Below are 24,413 nucleotides of genomic sequence, written 5' to 3' on the forward strand. Positions count from 1 at the left end.
CTTATAGTGTCGTCTATAGTGCCTCGGCTGTTGCCTTTACAGAGTAAAAAACATATCCATTAATACATCCACATTATATACTCTCTTAACATTTCATACTCCAATAATTCAATTAAACAATTAAGTAAAACTGCTCATAATTACTAATAAAACAATCAATTTATAAAACCATGCCAATTGCACTCTTTGTTAAGCCCCCTGGGCTGCAAAGTTTCATATTTCATGATAAGAATAGCTTCTTTTTTCCTTAAAATGTGTTTTAATAAATTTTCATTACCATACTGGTGTTCTACTTGTTCGAAAACTGTAACTTTCATTTCCTTAATAATCCCCCCATGTTCCAAGTGAAAATGTTCTGCTACTGGACTCATCATTTTTTTGTTTTTTACATCCCTGATGTGTTCCTTTACTCTCTCTGCTAAAATTCTTTTAGTCTCCCCTATATAATTCTTACCACATGAACATTTAATCAAATAAATTACACCCCTACTCAAACAGGAATATACTCCCATGGTGTTAAAACTTTTATCTCCTATTTTTACTGCCTCATTTGTTATATACTGGCATACTGAACATTTTCCACATGGAAACGTTCCCTTTTTAATAATAACATTTCCTATTTTTTGTGTTGGTCTTCTATATCTACCCCGAACTAAAAAATCTTTTAAACTGCGTCACCTCCGAAAGGAGACACTGAGTTCTACATCCATTAATGAAGGCACTTCCCTTCTAACTTGTTTCCAAAAACTTTTTACTATTTCATTCATTCTGTTAGAAAAAACAGTATATTTGGTAACAAAAAACATTTTAGAATTTTCTTTCTTTCTATTTATTATTTCAAAATTGTTATTCTTAACAATTCCCTTACTCGGTATACCTTTTTTATCATTTTCATATAACTTCACATAAGTTGATTTAACCTCTTCTGAATTATAACCTCTCTCTATGAAGTTATACACTATATTTTTAGCTTCGATTTGTGCGTCTTTGACATCACTACATAGTCTTTTAATTCTCAACATTTCTCCAAAAGGTATAGACTTTACAGTGTGTTCTGGATGACAGCTAGTGGCATGTAACATCCTATTTATTTGATTAAACTTCCTGTGTATCATAGTGTAGATCTTTTTACCTATTTGTCCTTTCAAAGAGATATCTAAATAATTGATTTCTATACCTATCTGAATTCCATCAAATTTGATTTCATAATTATTATTATTTAAATAGTCCACAAATTCATGAGACAGATTTTTTCCCCCTTTACAGATAAAAATCAACAGTAACTAACAGTATGGGTTAGTGAACAATATAGGCAACCCTTTTATTACTCAGAGAACACTCTCCACCCATGTATCATACACAAACACATCTGTCTAGGCAACAACTACTATATCAGTAGTTCCCCTGCATATTGCCTCCCAGATAGTAACCACGGTGTGATAGCAGTGGACTGCATGCCTGTTGACTACAACAGTGCCACTGACATCAGAAAGTACTTTGATATGTTACATCTCCTGAGTGTGTGTTATCCAGAAAGTAAAAGTACATGGCACACTGTTCCATCCCCTCAGTAGGCAAATAAATGTGTACAGTGACCCTTTTGCCATGTTCCCCACTGGATGCCTGCAACAACTGTAGAGTTTGCAAATGTACCCCACAAAGGGAATACCATGCCTTATACACATGCCCTGTATGGATAGATGCCACTACCTCCACTGAATACCCATATCATGCTGTCAATGTAGGTTCAATTATGACCTTAGTTACGTAGCCAGGCCTCACCAAATGAGGTCAGGAATGCTACATCATGATACCAGTCTGTCCACACAACATGCCCCAGAGACATCAAGCACACTTCCACACGTCAAAGAACATGTATGTGGGACATGTGCACAACCCAGACACTGTCCATGTTACGGAATATAGCTGACATACATGGGAAGCAGTGCAGATCACTGTCCATCCACAATAGAAACCCAAATGAGTGGATGGTGAATACAATACCCACCCTTGGGGACTACTCCAGGGACTACACCCCTGAGCCACACGGGGAACTATTGCCATGTGTCCTGATGCCAAGGTATTCCCTTGGCCTAGCCTTGTAGAGCCTTCAGGCCCATTCACCTACTACATACCTGCGAAGAAATGAACCTATGGATCTCAGTACTGACAAGTGTCTGTGTGTGTGTGATTTTGAGGCCATTCACACTCAGTACACCTCCCATTGCCCTACTTTAGCATGCCTGCTGATGTCAATCACCTTGAAATAACCCTTTGGCCAAGTTTCAGCCCTATAAGCTCCATGGCACTTGTGATAACTGCGTAATAATTTAGTGTAGCAAACTAGATAGGTAGGAGTTCTGATCCTCATTCTGGCAACTGTAATAATGTGTCATGTGTGTGTGTCTTTGTTGACACCTGATTTTGTGGACATTCATACTTACTATACTTCCCTTACCCCTCCTTTAGTACTGCTGCTGATGTCACTCACCTTCAAAGATATCTTTGGACAGCTCTCCAACATGTAAGCTCCATGGCACATCAGATAACTGAGTAATACTGTAATAGCAATACAAAGTCAGGTAGGGGTTTGAAACTCAGTACTGGTAAGTGTGTGTGTGTGTGTGTGTGTGTGTGTGTGTGTGTGTGTGTGTGTGTGTGTGTGTGTGTGTGTGTGTGTGTGTGTGTGTGTGTCTGTGTGTGATCAGTATCCTGTGTTGATGTTGGGGTGATTGTGTAATGACAGGATCCATTGCAGTGTGGGTTTTGCTACATTATTATATTGAGGACCTATATGTCCCAATGTCCACATTACAAGGCCAACAGTTGTCAAAACACTGTAGAGGTTGTTGTAGACAATCCACAGCCATAAATGTCTACTGCCATGTGCAATTACTATTTGAAAGTATGTTTTAGTAAACAATATAGGCAACCATGATAATACCCAGCGATCACTCTCCACTCACGGATCATACACAAACATGCTTGGCTCTTTCGTTCTTCCTTTCTTACTTTCTCTCCGTCTTTCTCTCTCTCTCTCTCTCTCTCTCTCTCTCATGCTTTCTCTCCCTCTCTGGTAGATGTGGAAAAATACATCTGTTTGGCATAGGCAGCAGCTTGACCTTTGTAGGTAATGCTCATGATATGCTGATGGCTTGTGCACGAATTGGAGCCCCCCACTTGCTAATTGCATGTGGAACAGCTGTGGCATCATTCCTATAGCCAATTTCATGGAAACACCCTCCTATAAGTAAGCACTTCATGTGGGTGTTGGCCCTTTTCCTTCACTGTCAGCAGGACTTCATGTGGGTGTCTGACAAACAGCATCACAGAGGGTAGTTGGAAATAACTCTTACAACAAACACCGTGGAGACAGGCCAGCAAACTGGAGGGGGATGTCCCAGATATGGGAACAGAATGTAATTGTTGCTGTTCTACAGTTGAAATAATGTTGGTTTAACAGGGTTTGTGTGGATATGGCTGTTCTGCATGATTTAAAGTCTGGCATGACAGTGTTATGTGGTTGAGGAAACTTTCACCTGTAGGGCTATCTGCAGACTGGCCAGAGCTTGGAGTCTTAGATGTGGTGTGTTACTCACACATTTTCTGTCTTTAGAAATGCAGTAGTATACTCTGATGATTGCAGTCAGTAAATGGTGACATTTATGTGTGTTACTGACTTCATATCCCTCAGAAGAGATATGTCACAATAAACCCTGTTACACCAGCAATTTTCTCAGTTTATCACAGTGATATGTCAATATTGGCCCTGTGTTTGTGCCTCTGTCCCCCAAGTTTGTCATCCTTTTCCATATGTCATGCAATAAGAGGTGCATATGTACAGTATATCATTATTTACTGCCATCATTCCTGATGTCAAGTCAGTGATATATCAAAGTGCTAGATATGTTATGTATAGGAGGGACCTTATATTTGAGGACAAAACGTGGACATTCTGTTGTAGTCTGTACAATAGTGAGGTCTGTGTACTTATGGTGCTTGTTGACAGAGTGTCAGTATTGTATAGCAGTGTATTGTGAATATGTTATTTGGCCTGTGTACAGACTGGGGTAGATGTCAGTGTTCTTGATCCTGTTCTATCTGATGTTGCATGCTGCTCCAGTTTCTGATACCCTATCAGTGTGTATGTTTGTAGGGCCAGACTGAAACATGTCCCATACCACAGTCAGGCATCAGACTACACTATGAATTGGGCCAGTATGTGTAGGGTTAGTCTGTGAGTGGCAAATATGAGGATGGTTATGTTCACACAGTCCATATACTGTACTATTAATTAGGCTTACCATAATGTGACTGTGACTGTGTTGAAATTGCTTGTGGATATGCACTTTCACACTGGTGTCTGTTACTCCATGCTGTTACATGCCTGTAGGGCCTGCTATATTTTCAATTACATGTGTATCCCCCATAGGAAACTTGAGTTGTGTTGTGGTAGTCTGTCTGTAGCTTAGACACTGCTTGGTGACATGCCTAGCAGCTCAGTGTATTTACCTAGTGTGATGTTATGTCCAGATATTTGTCAGATGTACTGTTGCCTGGCCACCATATGTGTTGTGTATTTCTGAAAAAGCAGTGGGATGCTGTAAAGATGTATATCGCTAACTAATGGGAAGTATGTGGGCTTGGGACCTCTGCTCCTCCAATTAATATGTGTTAGGGCAGACAGGAGGGTGTGAATGCATCAACTGTTTGATCTAATCTAATCCAGTATTTGTGATATATCCCCATTTTCATGACTATAAACATCCCCTTTGTTAGGCTTGGTCCGCACATCTTGCACTAGGGAGTTCTGTGTATACCTCTGGACTGACCAGATTGTTTCAGACTGTCCACATTTATTGGTCATATTTCTACTGTATTCCACAGGATCATTACTGTGATTTGTGTGGTACTTCAGTATGATGATTTTATGATGTCTGTCAGTAACTGATGGCATACATGTCTGTTTCAGAAGAGCCCTTCTACACAACACGTCTACTGACACAACCTCTGCTACTGTAGCAACATTGTACATTTATAATTGCAATACTTACATTGCATTCCCTTGCACTAAGAGGTTGAGAGTTACGGTGCTGAGGTATGACTCCACTACATGTTATGGACATATGTTTTATATATATATATATATATATATATATAATTTATTTATTTATTGCATTTGTTTACTGGGAAATTCCGACAGAACACAGGTCCTTTATCAGCAAAGGCCTGGGGTGAAAAGCTCCACAGAATAACATGGTAGATGGTAAACAATAACAATCAAGGTATGCATACAGTAGAGGTGATCATGACATGGAGAAATACAGGAACAAATTAGGTACAATTGAGTAGTAAGCTCTAATTAACATTGAGAAATAAAAAGTAATACACATTGCTACAAATTTTCTAAACAGTAACTAGATAATAATAGACTAAATGATTAACTAAATCCTGGAAGAATTAACAAGCAGTGAGTAATCTTCAGTTCCATCTTATAGTGATAGAGGAAATACTCTATCTAAATCTGGGAAAGGAGTGAAGGACTGAAGGGGGGTTTATTAGTCTGGGTTTGGACAAGGACAAAGCCAGTTTGAATTTAGGTGAGATTTAAATGCAGTCTTGAAAAGAGTGCAGGAAGGAAGGGTAGTTATGGTAATGGAAAGGTTCTTCCAGAGCGTGGATATAGCATAGGAAAATAGTGCTTCACCTGCTGAGTTTTTGGCTTTGGTGACCTGGAGCAGATTTTTGTTATAGGAGCGTAGTGATCTGGAAGAGTGGTAGGGTTGGAGAATTGTATGGAGCGATGGAACTCACAGAGGGTGGTTTACTAGTTTATGAGCAAAAGTGAGTTGAGTTTGGTGTAGGAGATGAGGGAGTTCAAGCCAGTCAAGGGGTCTAAGGGTGACACAGTGGTGGCTGCGGTAAGAGGCACCAGTGGCAAATTTTGCGATTTTATTGTAGCAGGCTTTGAGATGGTGTAGGTCTGACTTTCTAAGATTTGTAGGTAGTTGTGATCTGTAGAGTAGGGTGGGGATTAGTTGGGAGTTGGCGATAGAGATTCTTGCTGGTTTGGTGAGGTATTGGCAGTTTCTATATAAGGCACCCAGCTTTTTGTGAACTTTTTTATTGTTAGTGATATGTAGGTGTCAAATTTCAGATTATTTTCTATCTGTACACCAAGTACTTTTGTGTGAACTGTTGGGGAAATTGAGGCATTATCTTTGCCTTAAATAATGAAATGTGGGGTGTTTGGGGTAGATTTGGAGGACTGGAAGATAAGGAGTTTGGTTTTATGTGGATTGAGGAAAAGCCGGGCATTAGATAGCCAGCTTTCAACTGAAGAGAAAGATTTTTAGGTGATCTGTTGGAGTTTTGTTAGAGTTGGGGCTGAGCAGATGTGTGTATGTACACACACACACACACACACACACACACACATATATATATATATATATATATATATATATATATATATATATATATATATATGTGTGTGTGTGTGTGTGTGTGTGTCTGTATATATATATATATATATATATATATATATATATATATATATATATATATATATATACATATATATATATAGATATTTATATATAGATATATATATATATATATATAGATATATAGATATATATATATATCCTTGCTATGTGTAAACATGGGTGTTGTATATATCTTCTCAGATGTATCCCATCATATTTATCTGATATGTGTATATTTGGATATAAAAACATGACTAATTCAACACTATTTTCACTAAAAAGTAGTAAACAATTGTAGTAGTCAAAGCAGTTGTTCACTACTATTCATTACATGTACTGAATAATATATTTGAAAAGGCAACAAACATTTTTACATCTCAGATTGCTTAGTGGTTAAATGCTGTGACTATAGTCTTGAGGATCCTGGTTTCATGACCTGCAAGGGCTGTTTATTTTCTTGCTAAGCAGAACAAGGACTGTTGAATACAGAGTGATTAAGACAGTTTTGAGCAGCTTTAAGTGGGTTTGCGCAATGGTAAGCAGTGCTAACATACAGTTAAATGAAAAGGTGCTTACACCGTGTAGGCTTCGCTTACCAGTGAGTAAATCTCCTTTACATTTAAGCAATGCTTACACCTGCTAAGCATAGCCCAGCCCTGGTAACCAGTGATCACATTCCAGTTTGATAAAATAGTAGGGTAATGATATCTTTATTAAGTGTATTTAATTCCTTGTACATAACATGCTTCTATGTGCTGTCATTACAGTAGCAAGGGGTGTGAGTATACTGTATGGGACACCTGAGTATACATGGCTAGTACTACAATCTTTTCTCTTTGTATGTGTTTCATGCATGGGTAGTATCCCAGGTTATATGCATTTACACTTGCATGTATTGTATCATTACGTTACTACTTTTAACAGTGCTTTTCCAAGTTAGAGTAGATTGTAGATTGTAGTACTGGAACTGTACACCCCTGCATACAAAGCTAAACTCTGAGTGCTAACTATCGTGTTCTTGGTGTTTGAGCTTTATGTTTTTTAAGTATCTCATACTGGATATTGATCTGATATGTTGATATTAACTGTAGACTACTATGTGTTTAGGGCATATCATTGAGGCATGCTGTCATGTAGTAATGGCATTCCTATCAGTGTCAGATGTTTATCTGTGAATACATTCATCCTAATGCATAACCTGCTGGTTAGCTAATTTCTGTCTGTCCTCTGTACATATGTGCAGATGTCAGGTATCCATCTTGGCTGCTTACAAGCAATCTCTGATTGACTGACACTGACATGTCTGCCCAGCTGTGTTATGAATGCCACATCTAGGAAACCCCACCCAGTATGCACCACATGCCATGGACACCTCAACCAGACTACCACAGTCAACAGAACAAGCTTGGGTACAGGTCTCTAACCCAGACACTGGCCATGTTATGCAATATATGTTGCATACATGTCCATTCGAGCACCACACTTGCACTCTGCAAGTGAAAACCAGATGATTGGCTGTTGAATTTAACTGTCACCCTGGGGATCACTCGAGTGGCATCAGTTGGTAGATGGCCTTCTGACAAATGTCAGGTGGCATGATACCAGTGTACCCAGATGCCCTACTCTTCTGATCTCTCCATGGACATTAGCCTGGTACACATCTAGGATCACCTGCACCTCTGGGCTTCAGTACTGACAAATGTGTCAGTGTGCATTGCTGAGAATAACAGTGTCTGTGTGTTTGTAAACTTGTAGTTGAAAATACTCTGTGGGCCTTCTCACCCTCTACACCCCCCTATTGCTATACTTAGAAATGGCTGCTGCTGTAATTCACATTAAATGTACCTTGTTACACTCTTCACCCTATGGGCTACCTGGATCTTGCAGTACTAGCATAACACTGTTCTACAAATGGGTAGATAGGCATGGGTTGCCCTCTGAGTCAAGTGTGTGTGTGTGTGTGTGTGTGTGTGTGTGTGTGTGTGTGTGTGTGTGTAATTGTGTCTGAGTGTGCATATTTGTGCTTATTGATGATGTTTCCTTAGATGAGTCATTTCCAATGAGGGTAGTTGTTCTGGGATGAATCAACAGGCATGGGAGTTGGGGTAGAGAGTTGACAGGGGACCTCTAAAGAACTCCCCCAGGACAGAAGCAGGATATGGCCAAGTCCTCAAGCCAGATCCTCGACTGGACCCAGTGAAAGTGGAAGTCTAGGGGGGGTAGTACACAAGGTGGTAGACTCTACATGGGTGTGTGGAGCAGGGGTCCTGAGTAGAAAATTATGTCCCAAGGGTGACCAAAAAAAGAATTACAAAAGTTTGCCATTATTTAAAGGTTCTTTGACTAATTAAAACTCCTTAGTATTATAACCACAGGAAAGACCAGTGAAAAACAGCTGTACTTTCCACCAGAATGAATTTATTAATAAAACCTTATAGTGTCGTCTCTAGCACCTCAGCTGTTGCCTTTACAGAGTAAAAAACATATCCATTAATACATCCACATTATATACTCTCTTAACATTTCATACTCCAATAATTCAATTAAACAATTAAGTAAAACTGCTCATAATTACTAATAAAACAATCAGTTTATAAAACCCTGCCAATTGCACTCTTTGTTAAGCCCCCTGGGCTGCACAGTTTCATATTTCATGATAAGAATAGCTTCTTTTTTCCTGAAAATGTGTTTTAATAAATTTTCATTACCATACTGGTGTTCTACTTGTTCGAAAACTGTAACTTTCATTTCCTTAATAATCCCCCCATGTTCCAAGTGAAAATGTTCTGCTACTGGACTCATCATTTTTTTGTTTTCTACATCCCTGATGTGTTCCTTTACTCTCTCTGCTAAACTTCTTTTAGTCTCCCCTATATAATTCTTACCACATGAACATTTAATCAAATAAATTACACCCCTACTCAAACAGGAATATACTCCCATGGTGTTAAAACTTTTATCTCCTATTTTTACTGCCTCATTTGTTATATACTGGCATACTGAACATTTTCCACATGGAAACGTTCCCTTTTTAATAATAACATTTCCTATTTTTTGTGTTGGTCTTCTATATCTACCCCGAACTAAAAAATCTTTTAAACTGCGTCCCCTCTGAAAGGAGACACTGAGTTCTATATCCATTAATGAAGGCACTTCCCTTCTAACTTGTTTCCAAAAACTTTTTACTATTTCATTCATTCTGTTAGAAAAAACAGTATATTTGGTAACAAAAAACATTTTAGAATTTTCTTTCTTTCTATTTATTATTTCAAAATTGTTATTCTTAACAATTCCCTTACTCAGTATACCTTTTTTATCATTTTCATATAACTTCACATAAGTTGATTTAACCTCTTCTGAATTATAACCTCTCTCTATGAAGTTATACACTATATTTTTAGCTTCAATTTGTGCATCTTTGACATCACTACATAGTCTTTTAATTCTCAACATTTCTCCAAAAGGTATAGACTTTACAGTATGTTCTGGATGACAGCTAGTGGCATGTAACATCCTATTTATTTGATTAAACTTCCTGTGTATCATAGTGTAGATCTTTTTACCTATTTGTCCTTTCAAAGAGATATCTAAATAATTGATTTCTATACCTATCTGAATTCCATCAAATTTGATTTCATAATTATTATTATTTAAATAGTCCACAAATTCATGAGCCCGATTTTTTCCCCCTTTACAGATAAAAATCAAATCATCTATAAAGCGAAAATACTTGAACACGTATCTATTGAAAAACTGACTTCTGTAAATATATTCATTCTCAACCAGTCCCATGAATAAGTTGGCATAAACTGGGGCAAATGCCGCTCCCATTGCTGTTCCTACTTTCTGTTTATATAACTTTCCATCAAATTCAAAAATGTTATTATTCAAACAGAAGTATAGTAATTCCATAACATATTGAATCCTAGGTGTATCCCTAAGAAAATGTTGTACAGCTTTCAGACCTAGGTGATGTGTAATGTTTGTATATAAACTGACCACATCTGCTGTAATAAAAAACATATCCTTGGTCCACTCTATTCCTCGTACTTTATCCAAAACATCATAGGAATCTCTGATATAAAATGGTAATTTCACCACCTCTGTTATTAACATTTTATGTAAAAAGCTACCCACATTATACGTAAAAGACCTAGTTGCCGAAACTATTGGTCGACCTGGAGGCTTTTGAACATTTTTGTGTAATTTTGGAACACAAAAAAACTTCGCTACTGTACTATTCTTTATATATAATTTATGTGTAATATCCTTAGCCATGAAGTAATGTAACCTTTCTCCTTTTTTTAACAAATTATATAATTCCTGTTGTGCTTTCACTAAACTTGTATAATCTATAATGCTATATATTTCTTCATTTCTTAAATGTTGTAAACACATCTCTAAATAATCAATTGAATTTATGACCACTAATTTGCCCCCTTTATCAGAGGGCTTAAATATCAAATCACAATTCTGACTCATTTTATGCAATTTAAACCACTCTTCCTTGGTCAAATTATACTTCTTATTACTTTCAACTGTTTCCTTCAGTTCCTTTTCTATAAGAAACTGTAATGCATTGCTGAAATGTTGTATACAAACATTCTTACAAGGTGGAAAAAAAATATTTTTAGTTTTAATTTTACTCAAATCAAACAAAATATAAGCATTATTTTCCACTTCTGATTCACAAGAATAGTAAAATTCCCCACTAGCAGTTGAATCACAATCACTTTCCACGGAGACAACTTGTTCTCCCTGGTTAGAAAAATATTCCCTCACATTCATTTTATGTACCAATTCTTGAATTTCCCCTTTTACCTCGTATAATCGAGGCAATACAGTAGGTATAAACTTTAAACCTTTGTCTAGAATTGTTAATTCCACATCATCAAAGATGTAACTGGACAAATTAACCACATAGTCTTTTAAATAAACTGGTTGTACCTTATTAATTAGTCCATTTACTTCTCTTGTAACGTCCTTCTCCCGGGTCTCTACCATATTCCTGTCCCTGCCAGCCTCTTTTCCTTGTGTTGTAACTGCTGTTATTTCCGCCGGAGCCCCGAAAAGTCCTACGAAAGGATTGTTCCTCTGCTGGTCTTTGTAAAGCAGGAAATTCTTGCTGAAATTCTTCTTCTTCCTCAAACGAGGACGCTCCACTTTCGCCCGACACAAAGCTCCTGTTCTTCTTTGACCCGGAAATAGTGTTGTCTTTTTTAAAGCTGACACTCCGCCTCTTAGAACGTTGATTGGATACTAGCGTGAAAGCTCTATTACTCTCATAATCACGAATGTCTCTCTGTAATTTGTTCGTCTTCCGATTTAATAATTCTTTTTCATGTATTTTCAATTTATCATTGATGTTGGTTAGAAAAGATTCTAGCACTGAATTAGAAGAACAATTTCCTCACAGAGATGTTTTGTCTCTGTCAACAATTTGTCCCTTTTAATTCTGTCCCTCTCCACAAGAATGTTAACCCATTCTAAGCTGCAGCGGTGCGCTGCAGCTATCCATCTCTCTTGAAAACGTACTTCTAACTCCTCCGATAATTCAAAGGGAGAGGAAGTATTTTTTAATGCTCTCAAGCCCCTAGGTGTTATTTCTAGCTCCAAATACCTCTGGAGACTGTTGATATTATAAAACACCGAGGCTTCCTTAAATATAGATTTTTCTAATTGAGAGCATAAATCCTGAACTGCTGGTATAGCTGATATATCTTTCTTTTTACCCACCATCGCAAAGGGATTACTAGTTATTCATTGTCGAGCATTTTCGCATTTCTTTAATGCATTTGACACTGACGTACATGGTATTTCCAAGTTACTAGTTCTTTGTCCACAATTTATACTCTCTCCTCCATCCGTTTTTGGTATACTGCCATTGCTGTTACCTTCCACTATATCATTACTAAAGTCCATGTTGACTTCTCGAAAAAACTCCTTAGTGTTACTTACAGCACTTGAAATATTTACTCACCACTCTATTCCCTTTATCTTTAGATAATTGTTAATTCTGTGTCTACCTCTCAACTTCTTTGTGTAAGAATTCTGAACAAAGCCACATATAACAGAACAACAGGTTTTGCATCAGCACCTTTTTTTCTAAGCAGTAGGAAGTATGAAACTCCAATGGCTGGTATAATTTACTGACTGCAATCCTTATTGATTTACCAGAAAATCAAAAATGCAATGAGGGACAATATAAAATTATGAGCAAAATTAGGGACATTTGAGATGTACAATTATATGAATGCTTAATAACAGATCATGTAGATTTAAAAATGGAAGACAATCTTCTGCATGCTTGCATATAAACAATTAATAAGCTATCCAATTTTGTTTGCTTTCCAGGTTTGATAACTCCTCAGACTGCTTATAGAAAAGCCTGTCATGTGGGATCAGTGGACACATTAAACTTTGGCCTTCATCACTCCATCTCTCCTCCAATGTCAGCCGAAGCACGTTGCGCTGCTCTAAAAGAAGAATTCCAGGACTACTTACGACATCGGACGCGACTCCAGCATAGCACATTGGAAGAAAATGACTGTGATGAGCAATTGGAGCAGGCCACTCTGTTTTGATTGACCAGTGAATGAACTTATTATATCTTTGTGTTACCACGGTCATCAAGGAAACAGGTGACCCATATTTTGGAAGCTAAAGACATGATATGTGTGAGTAAAATACTGGTGAGACTGCATTTCTGTTTGAAAACCAAGGGCATTATTCTGGAGTGTTCTGAGTCTGTCTTCTATTAGTTATTTAATGAAGTGGGGATAGTTAAGCTACCTTCTAATTTGTCAAGAGCTTTCCTCAACTGCATCATTAGGAAATTAACTCCAGTGTACCAGACAATGTCATGTTGACTAGATATCACTAGACTGATTTGAAGTTTGCATAACAGTATATGGCTTATGATTATGAAGCTTGTTGAATGTGTGGGTGTTTGTTATGCAGTTCCAATACCATGACATTCAGAACAGTGATGTAAAGCTCTCAGGGATTTACAGTAGATCAGATGATAACTAAACATGTACTAAAACATGAATATAAAAGCTGGGAACCTACCCCTGTAACCTTATTTACTGTACTAAAATAAATGTTTTCAAGGTTGAAGCCAGCATTATATATTTGCCCAAATTTAAACATTTCCATCACTATATGCTTGCATTGATTATTTTCAAGAATGAAGCTGAAAATGGAATAAAGCTTTCTCCAGTAACCTGCAGAAACACCACAGGATGCTCTCAGATATATCACCTACATGTTTCCTGATTGCATTAGTAATACTGGAGCCCCATTCAGTTGTATAAAATATCCAACCACTTAATGAAATTAATAGAAATGTGAATTATTTCTAGCTATGTGGTTTCCTTTACTTGTAGATGTTTGTTTTTAGATTAAGAATGAGTTACATATTCTGCCCACTAGCTGTACATTTCATTGCAAAGAAGCTGTGTGTGCAACTCATCCCAGCAGCAGATGCAAATCAGCATGTTTTGAGGGCACTTTTTCAATCTGGTATTTGTGACAACTGCTTAAGGAAAATAGGTATATTTATGATGTCACTTTTGCCAGTACGTCACATTAGCTTTCTGTACTGATTTACACAGCGGCTATCCTTTGATACTTTCCTGCTAAAAGGAAGCACCATTGTACAAAATGTGTTCCTGTATCAACAAACCCCAAATCACTCAATAATGATAATTTTTCACTGGCAGATTTTGGTTAAAGTAGCTTTTAAAATAAACCCATCAGTTTATAGTTTGCTTTCATTTTGCGAAATGGTGACACTTCAAGGTAATCAAAACTGTCAGCTGGAAGATCATATGGTCTTGTGACTGCATTACCTACCAAAGCCAAACCTACAAAAATAAAACTGAGAAATTTGTAATGTACTACAAAAGCCTGCACATTGTAAACATTTTGGTTCTTTTTAGTAGATAAACCTTGCATTTCCAGACTCTCCTTGTCACTGTCAGTCATGCTGTTTATCCTCATATGTGGGATTACCCAACCCAGATGAATTTATCTTTTATATAACAAGTCCAAAGTCTAAGTTTCAGTTTCTGCTAACTGCATCTTTTCAGTTTTTATTTATTTATTTATTGAGGTTCATATGCTGTTGACTAGGATTATTGACTCACTTTTTAGTCATCTGCTCATCTTTAGTTTAAACTTCTAACTAGCACCCAAGCAGATTTCTTTGCATAGTAAATGACTTCACTGAATCCACCTGCGCTGGTATTTTATTAAGTGGTAGCTAACCAGACCTCATGAAAGTGAGCACACCACTAGCCCCATTAAAAAAGTCTGAATCAAGCAATAATGTTGTCCATAGCAGACCACTGTTTTAGGGGCTTTGCCCCTATTATTTTAGGCTTTGTCCAGATTTCTTGGCTTAAGAGGTTAAAAAGTTTTCAGAGTTAATATACATGGTCCAGACTTTGAGAAGGCATTATAGCACTTAAAGCGAAGAACACATTAAATCAGTTTTACACACGCACGCACACACACACACACACACACACACACACACACACACACACACACACACACACACACACACAGTCAGCAGATATGGATCTGTGACCTATGTAGTGCACTTGTGCCTTATGCCTAATGCATTTTCAGCACTTGCCACGTCTACAGTATGAGAAGTCTGAGATAAATATGCAGTCGAGGAAGGCACCTTTTAGCTTGTTGACCTAGAGATTTCTCGTACAACTTTTGTTCAATGTAAGGCATTATATGTGGAATGTCTAACTGTACACAGCAATACACTCTCAGTTTAAATCTCAGTTAATATTCTTTTTGAAGGCGTAACATCAGTATATTTTTTCCATTTATCTGCTTTGCATTTGTTAGAACAATAACAGGTCATTACCTCTAAAGCTGTTTATTGTGAATTAGACTTACCATCGGTTTATATAACAGTCCTGCTTTTGCCACTTGTTTCCCATGGAAAACATTTGAAACATAGCAAGTATCCTGATTTTTTATTACAGAACAAATAAATAAATAACAGTCTAATCACTGGTATTTTCCTCCACAGCCACAAGGTGTCAGTGCTTTTCAAGATTTGAGCCGTCTTACACTTTTTTTTTTTTTTTTTTTTTAAATGTTTGCTGAAGTTTCTTAACATAAGAATTATATCTTCTCTTGTTTGTGTTTTTGATATCCAAGCAAATGGTTATTGGATCACTGTTTCATTACCTGGGGCACTATTCCAAATGTCACCTTCCAGAAGTACTTTAGTATTGTCTCATTGTTCTGCTACCCTTGCAGTTCAGCATGTGGAAGTCTGCTGAGGTATTTTGTTGACATATTGTAGGACCCAGACTTCTCAGAATTTTACTATAGATCTTTCCTCTAGCATTTCTGCCACAGATATTTTTTAGACCAAAGAAGCATACCTTGTTTGGATACTGACATACAGAGCAAATTAGAATGTCAAAATATTATTTTTCTTTGTTATTTGCATTTGTGTCTCACTCTCATACCTGAAGTGTATGTAATTTACTTCAGTCATTTTCTTTACTGACATTGCAGTTTCACCAGTTTTTTGAGTCAGTGTAGTACTAAATCAGTTGTAAATGCAGACACTTCCTATTTTGATGGGCAAAAATCTTTACACATCTGCATCCTTGGATAAATGGATGCAAATATGCATTACTACTATTCAGAACTGGGATTATTTCCAATAATTCATTCTGATCTGTAGTATGTGTAATTGTATATGTTATGTGCCAGCCAGAAGGCAGAGTCTTAACAGAGTCTGTCTAGAACACAATGAAGGCCATCTGACCTGTTTCAGTGGTGTGATATAAAAATGTTAAATGTTTGAGTGCGCTGTGAAGTGAAGGATGAAATGCTTAAGTTACTTAAAAAAATTAAATGTACCAGGAAATAAAAAAATACTATTTTGTTGAAAAGATTTGCAAATGTTTTGATATTTGTACAGAAATTGTGTCATAAATAAAAATACAGTTATGATTTTCAACTGGCTGTTATTCATTTTTCTGTGCAATTTTTTATTTATTGTACATATTTTTTTACATGGGTAAGCACATACAATTGTTTCTTTTCAGAGGTAACCCAGGAGCACTGTATGGTTAAGTAATTTGTTTAGAATTACACAGTAGACTAAGATTTTGAATGAGTCAAACCCTGTATCCTGAGCACAGGAGGCATCTCATAAAAAGCTTAGAGCTTTAGTCCTTTTGTACTAACTGACTGAACTGCAAGATGATAATTTTCTTATGCAAATCTTGTATTTATTTTCCCTTAATGTTCTTTCCACCTTTAACTTTTATTTAAGACTCTGAGTAGTGTCCGACTTCCAAGATGGTTGCACATTGGGTATTAGCTGAATTTCAGCTCTTCCAGTATGTAAACAAAAATTCAGAAAAGAGATCCAGTGATTTGTCATTTTGGGTAAATTTTAGTTACTGGCTAGTTAGAGCACTGCCTGGATTCCAGCAAAAAAGAAATTTAGAGAACCTGAAAGAAAATCAACCACCAAAGGTGAGGAGAAAACACTGGCTGGGAAGAATCCTGCAGGTGTTCAGAAAAAATCAGTTCAAGTTCCAGCTCTGGTGCAAAACATGACTTCCAGTAATCTAAAGAAAAAATTAATCAAATGTGCTCAGAGCTGATTAAAATAAATGAAGCACCAAAGCAGTATATCAACTGAAATAACAAAAGGCTGGAAAAATGGAAGAAGCTTTAAAAAGATATTGAGATGAGCTTATAAAACTGCAAAAGTCAGAGATTGAAATTAAGAAAAGGCTGGCTGAGTTTGAGACTGCTCAGGAAGAGATGTTTCAAAAATGGTAGTATTAGAGAACAGGGCACATATGGAAAACTTGAGATTTTCTGATGTACAAGATAAACTGGAAGGAACAGACTGGATTCATTTTATGAAAGCACAAATAAGCAACTACATTGGTATTCCATAGCAGGAGTTCTTAATTGAAAAGCACATCATGTGTATGCTCCAAGCCTGGCCATGAGAAAGTAGCCAAGACCTCTAATAGCAAAGATACAATCCTACCAACAGATAACTGTTTGTAGAAAATAATTACTCACTGTATACCAGGCAGAAGAGGAGCAAATTTATTCCAGTAATCAGGGAATGCTGAGAGGCAGTTGTGAGATTTAAGCTGCTGTATCCAACTATTGTCAGAATATTTTTTTCCTGAAGGATCTATCATTTTTATGCAGGACATGCTAAGGAGGAAATAAAAAAAATGTCCAGCAAAAAGTGAGCTATCAAACAGAAAGGGAATCTGCTTGTTCATAATAAACCTCATAGAGAGACTTTTTCAGTGAAACATTTTTCAATGTTCCAAAGGAAAATGCTTGAGGGACAGAGAAAAGCCCAGTAATTGATTAGAAGAACCAGGAGTATGTTGGAAATGAACCAGAGACAGGAGTTGGAAGATGGATGTCAACATGAAGAAAACCAGCAACTCAGAAGTTAATGAATAAATGAGGGATTACAAAGCATCAATCACATTTGTGCAATATGGCTGAACAAAAAACTGGGAAATTGGACATTTTTTGACTTTGTTAAATTTGTAGGGTACTCCAAAGCTTATGACCTACTTCATGCCATTAATGTTTGAAAGAACATTAAGGAGAGGAATAAGGAAAAAGGTAACTGTAAATAAAACAATTTTTGTTTTACTATTATATTTATAAAATATGATGTACTACATGGTATATAGTAAAACATTTTCAGTTATTTTTGTGTGTTATATGGATACTAAATAAACAGGTCCCTTTATTCTGCTTTCTTTCTTTCTTCTTGTTTAGTTTTAAGAAATATAGGCACTGCAATGTAAAAACAGAACAAAGCCAGGACAACAGCATGTTTAAGTTAATAGGCTATAATCTTGGGTTGTTGAGCTGAGGGTTGGTTTGTAAAATTTTATACATCATGATATATGTAATACTGATATGTTTTTTCTTACTTTTGTATAGGGGATTGACTAGATTAAGGCCCTTGGTTTGAGCTAACAAGTTTTAAGTAGAAACGTGTAAATAAGACAACACTGATAAGAAGTGTGTTGCTGAAGGCAACTGTGTAGCTGGTTCTGACATTTCTATGGAGACAAGCTGATAAGAGGGTAATAAAACAGAATACTTTTTTTAAATAGCAAAAACATAATTTTTCTGATATCATTCTAGAAGTTTTCTATATCTGGGGGAGAAATAAAGATAGGTTCATAGGTGTTTACTGGACTCATAGGTTCATAGGGTGATACTAGACTATTGGGCCCAGAGGCCCTTATAAGCCTAGGCAAAAGAATTTCACCTATGCTGCCACAAAGTCAGCACCTGTTTTCCCTATACAGCAGGGACACAGGTGAGATCCCAGGAGTATATTTTCTGTTTCCCATCCAGTCATCCAAGTTCCTTTTAAAGAGGGCCAGTGAGGTACTCTGCTTGAGATGGAGAGAGAGTCATTGGGACACAAATCTATCCCACCAACAACCTGGCATACAGGTTGCATGAGTGGTGTTTGACTTACGGATATGCAGCAACTTCATCAAGGCTGAGTTTGTGACAGCCTTGTGTGCCAGACACAGGTCACCTCTGAGCAGTCTTTGTGAGACTGAGTAGAGGGACAGGGCTTTTAACCTGTCTGTATAGGATAGGTGTTTAGACCCTGGATTTTCCTGGTCAGGAACCTCTGTGGTCTCTCTAACTGCTGCATGTGCTTGGTAAGATGCATGCTGAAGGGGGCATTGCAATTGATAATGGGTCTGTTAAGGGAGGAGTACAGGGATGTTATGACCTCCTTGTTCCTGGATGAAATAACCTTACTTATGAGGTGGGCCATGTAGAAAGCCTTCTGTACAATGGAGGCAACATAGTGGTCAAAAGTCAGGTTGCTATCTACCTGAGTGCCCAAGTCCCTCACAACTGATTGCATGCTTAGTGCATTGTTATTAATGTGATAATTAGTGGATACACCATTTTCCCCAAAGGGGATAATGATGCATTTATTGGCATTTAGTTTGAGGCCATGCTTCTGACACCAGTCATTAGTTTGAGTAAGGCCCTTTTGGAGGGAATTTATGACAGTGCCCAGCTTGTAGTCGTCTGCAAACTTGGTCAGACACAGACCAATGGTTTTGGCTTGCACCTCAGAAAAGTATATCCCAAACAGTAGAGGCCCCAAGACCGATCTTTGGGGTATGCCGCTTGTTATAGGTCTACTACTAGAGCTGACTTCCCCTATTTTGACTGAGTGGGTTCTATCAGTGAGCCAATTAGTTACCCACCTGGTAACATATGGGTTGATGCCTAGCTGGGAGAGTTTATCTAGTATGCTCGAGTGGGGAATACTGTCGAAGGCTTTGGCTAGGTCAAGGTAGGCAATGTGCACTGTCTTCCCTTCATCCATGGCTTTGGTGAGTGTTTCGAAAAAGGCAGCCAAGTTTAAGGCATGATCTCCCTTTGACAAAACTAAACTGTGTGGGATCAAGCATTTGGAGGTTGCCAATGTCCTTGTTTATAAGGTCCATTATAATACATTCCATGGCTTTGCAGATCAGGCTAGTTATGTTGATGGGCTTTTAATTGCCTGGTTCAGTGGATACTCCACCTTTGTGTAGAGGGATGACAGTGGCTGTCATCCATTCTGCTGGGACAAAGCCAGTGCACAGGCTTTGGTTGAATAGGGTGCCAGGTGGTGCTGAGAACTCTTGCCTAAGTTCATGTAGGGCACAGCCAGGCATGTTGTTGGGTCCCATGAAGGCTATATTTTTTGCCTTTGAAAGAGCATTAATAGCCTGCTCCCTGGTGATGAGGAGAGGGGGGGCAGGTGCTGGGGATGTCCTAGTTTACTGATGGTAGGGACGGGGGGGTGAAGTTTTCACTGAACTTGTCTGCCAGCAGGTTATCTGTATCTATGGTGTTTGTGTATGTGGTATTCTTAACCACCAATTCAGAGCAGATTTGGAAGTTACCATTGAGATTGCAGATGTATGTGAAGAAGGCCTTGTGATTGTCCTTCGTGGATGTGACCAATATGGACTCGCAGTTAGACTTAGATGATTTCACCAGTGACCTTATTTGCTTGTTCAGACAAAGGAGAGATTGTTTCCAACTTGGCACCTGCTCCTTTTTGGTCCTGGACAGCAATTTTTTTTATTATAGAGTCTGTTTATTGCTGCTGTCCACCAGACAGGTTTATTTTTCCTTGAGGAAGGTGATTTGGTCCTGTCAGGTATTGCTGAATCCATGCAGCTATATAGGTGCTCATATAGTTTTTTTGGATGAAGGCTTGGACATTAAGTTCTTGTTCTAACTGAAGGGATGGTGGCTGTGAAGCTGTTTATACCTGCTCTCAGGAGGATGTAGTCAGCTTTGGAAAAGCTTTTTTGTTTGACCCTGGTAAGGAGGTGGGGGGGGGGGTTAGGGGAGAAGGTGACTTTGAAAGTCATTGCTTTATGGTCAGATCTTACCAAGGAGGATGACACTGTAGGGGTGCTACAGTGGCTACTCATGTTGGTTAGTACCAGGTCCAGGATATTTTCACCTCTTGTGGGGGTGTCGACTAGCTGATCCAATGCATTGGCATTGATGAAGTCGAGAAATTTCTGGGCATTTGTGTTTAAGCTAGAATAGGTCTTCCACTCTATGGTTGGGTAGTTAAAGTCACCCAGGATCAGGGTAGAGGGTTGAATCTTGATGGATTTAAGTAAGTCCAGATAGGTGGAATGGGCTTCTTGAGTCATGGTCGGGGGTCTGTAGCTTACTATGATTTGAACAGGTGTTGTGTCAACAGTTAACTGCACATGGAGTGTCTCCTGTGCATCATACTGTTTGACCAGCCTGGAGGTGTGCATGTCTTTGATAAATGTTAAAACTCCACTTCCTTTAAATTTGTAGCCTTCTGTTTGGGGTCTGAAAGTATGGTAGGACAAGTAACTTGGTAAAGCTGGGGTGCTCTCCATAGCTTTGAACCAAGCTTCAGTGACTGCACAAATGTCAGCATCTTCCAGGGTGAGGAATGCTTGCAATGAGCGCAAGTTAAGACTCCTAGTGTTTAGCAGCATGACCTTTAAATTCATTCATTTAGAAGAATTTTTCACGTTGGAAATTTTGTCCTCATGACTTTGCCTAAAAAAGGCACTATGGGGGAGGCAAGAGCCTTGTTAGAAGCCTGAAGCCCAGGGGAAATGATGAAGGCTATCTTTGGCAAAGCATCGTGGTCTTTGTCATGTCCTCCCAGGTTGTCAGGTACTGGATCCCCTTGGAATGACACCAGAAACTAAGCAAATTGTTAAAGTGAATCGATTTCTGTTTCTACTGAGGCATCATTCTGGGTGATGATAGGATGCTGCTTAAGGCTAGGGGCATACCTGCCTTTGGCAGATTTTCAACAAGCTCAATCATGTCTGTCTTCATATAGTCCAGAGAGGTATGTCTCAAGTCATTCACACCATCATAGACTATGACAGAATCATAACAGTACCTGTTTTCAAGAGACTTGAGTGTGCGAGTGATATGGTGGATTTTAGCACTTGACAAGCAACTTACTGTGACTTTCCCCCTGTCTAGCCTGGTGAGGGGCATATCTGTGTGTCTCACGATAGAGTCTCCTATGACGAGCATGTTGGGTTTGTGGCTGAGCCTTAGAGGCTGTGAGACACAAGCATGTGTACTATGTGTGGTGCTTGGTGTGGTTGGTTGTGATGTGTGTGTGTGATTTTGGCTTGGCTGTCTCTTTTGTTTAGGTATATTTTTTTGAGAACCTCCACATATGTAGGAATGTGCTGTACAGGTGTGAATGGTGTTAGAGGTGTGGTGTTTGTGCAGACAACCTTCTCAGTGCCAGACGTACTGGCTTGTGATCAAGACATCAAAGATTCTAGGTTCTTAATGTAATTGCATCTCTCACATCTCATGACCACATGGAGCTTTTTAAACCTAGCCATGCATCCGAAATCTCTGACAAGTTCTGATACCTCTGACAAGTGTAAGCGTGGGCCTGCAAGATGAACCATTTACAGGTTACCTGTGTCCATAAGAGACATAGGTGCCAAACCAGGGATGAATTTCTGGTTTCCCATCCAATTGTCCAAGTTGCACTTGAATTGGGTTATAGAGGAACAGATGGGGTAGTCTCTGGGATACATACCTATCTCTCCAGCAGGTCATATTTATATCATAGGCATAGTTTAAGTCTTTAGAATGGGTAATTCTGGTGGTATTTGTTTTGTGGATATGCAGGAGGTCCATCAGAGTGGGGTCTGTCAATGCCCTGTATGCCAGGCATAGATCTCCCCTCAAAAGCCTATAGGAGACAGAATATAAGGATAGGGTCTTGAGGCAGTCTGCATAGGACATTTTACTTACACCCTGTATTCTTTTAGTGAGGAACCTCTGTGGATGTTCCAATTGTTGGATGTTCCTGGTTAGATAAATACCAAAGGGGGAATTGTACTCAATGATAGGACTGATGAATGCTGAATACAGTGGAACAATGACATCCAATTAATACATTATAGAAACTACACTTACACTATTTAAAAGAGTTTATATGTTTTATTTATTTAGGGCATTTATTCATATATATGTATTTTTTAACATGCACCTATTGGTTCAATAGCTTTTTTATATGTAATCTTTTCTTTCGCTTTTATTACATGTATTTGTATATGCTTTGAAAAAAGTATAAGTGCAATTAGACAATTAGCTTATTTCTTTGGTCTATGTATGTGGAAAGGCAATTATATATAATTGGTTTTAACTATATTATAATATACATATTGTATTTGCAAGTTTTAATTTACAATTTTAATACAAACATTGATAGTATACTATCTTAACAGTATTTGAAAAGGGGGTTTTATACTGTAAATTGTATATTTTATATGCCAATACCGGTATTGTATGTTGGAACACACTGTACATTGGTCTTTACCTGAAACATGAACCGAATGACAGTCAACGAGATGTAGAAAAAATCAGAATGAATATTACTTTAAATCTTTGTGTAAAAAGTTGGCGCCAAAAAGTTTATAAAATGATTCATACTATGTTAGTATGCGATTCTGATGAAGTCCACGATTGAGTGGATGAAAGCGCTTAATCGCACCACCAGAGCTACAAGGGCGGGAGACTTAAACCTCGACACGGCTATTAATAGGACGTGCTGGAGGGATAGATTCATCACCCAAAGACTCTCTATGCTGTGGAACAAAATCCCGGTATATGTGAGGCAGAGCACCTCGCTGGCCTTGTTCAAGAGAAATCTTGACCAATGGATGGGAGATCGCAAATATACCTCAGGGATTACCTCAGTGTCACTGCTCGACAGAGGCACAGCAAAATAATGGGTATAGTTCCCCATACTTAAGGGGTGGCGTAAGCCACAAAACGATGGGCTAGGCTTGTAAATGCCCTCGGGCAGATAGCCTAGTATGAACCTATGAACCTATGAACCTATATTTGTTTATTGGTTTTAACTGAATTGCACAGGGTTATCTGAGTGCATTACAACATTTTTGGTTTTTCGTTCAAGCTGTTTTTACTAATAAAAAGGTGTATTATAGCTTCGCTGATTATTGGCGTATTTCACTTGGTTCACGTGAGTTGGATTGGTTTGCAACATTTTACGTTTTATATCTGGTTCGTTGTTATGGATATCCAAGGGGAAATGGCCACCGGGAAGCATACACCAGACAGCAGGGACGAAATTAGTGAGCTGCGAATGGAGGTATAATCATTGAAAGGGGAAGTAACAAGGTTACTCGAGTTTATGACTCAGTTGGAGCCCCAATGGACTGGCTTCAGTAACGTACAAGGAATAGGTGAACTATCTAGTTCTAATGAAGCCGAGTTTAAGATACTGAACATGCAGCGCTCAGTGTCTTCCAGCAAGCAACAAAGCAATGGTAT

The 24,413-nt window shown here is 38.1% G+C and overlaps 1 protein-coding gene across 1 annotated transcript in view; it reads left to right on the plus strand.

The window, feature by feature from the left end:
- IGSF9 (immunoglobulin superfamily member 9) overlaps positions 1-16,479 on the plus strand; it is a 1,174,198-nt gene extending 1,157,719 nt beyond the window's left edge. Inside the window, exon 21 of the mRNA XM_044059432.1 lies at positions 12,843-16,479. Within this exon, the coding sequence (XP_043915367.1) occupies positions 12,843-13,072 (230 nt within the window). The 3' untranslated portion in view covers positions 13,073-16,479. The remainder of the gene's footprint in view (positions 1-12,842) is intronic.
- The last annotated feature ends 7,934 nt before the right edge of the window (positions 16,480-24,413 follow it).

This window comes from Protopterus annectens, chromosome 17.part0 (genome assembly GCF_019279795.1).
Source record: "Protopterus annectens isolate FY-2018-M chromosome 17.part0, PAN1.0, whole genome shotgun sequence".
In the NCBI taxonomy this organism is placed as follows: Eukaryota; Metazoa; Chordata; order Ceratodontiformes; family Protopteridae; genus Protopterus; species Protopterus annectens.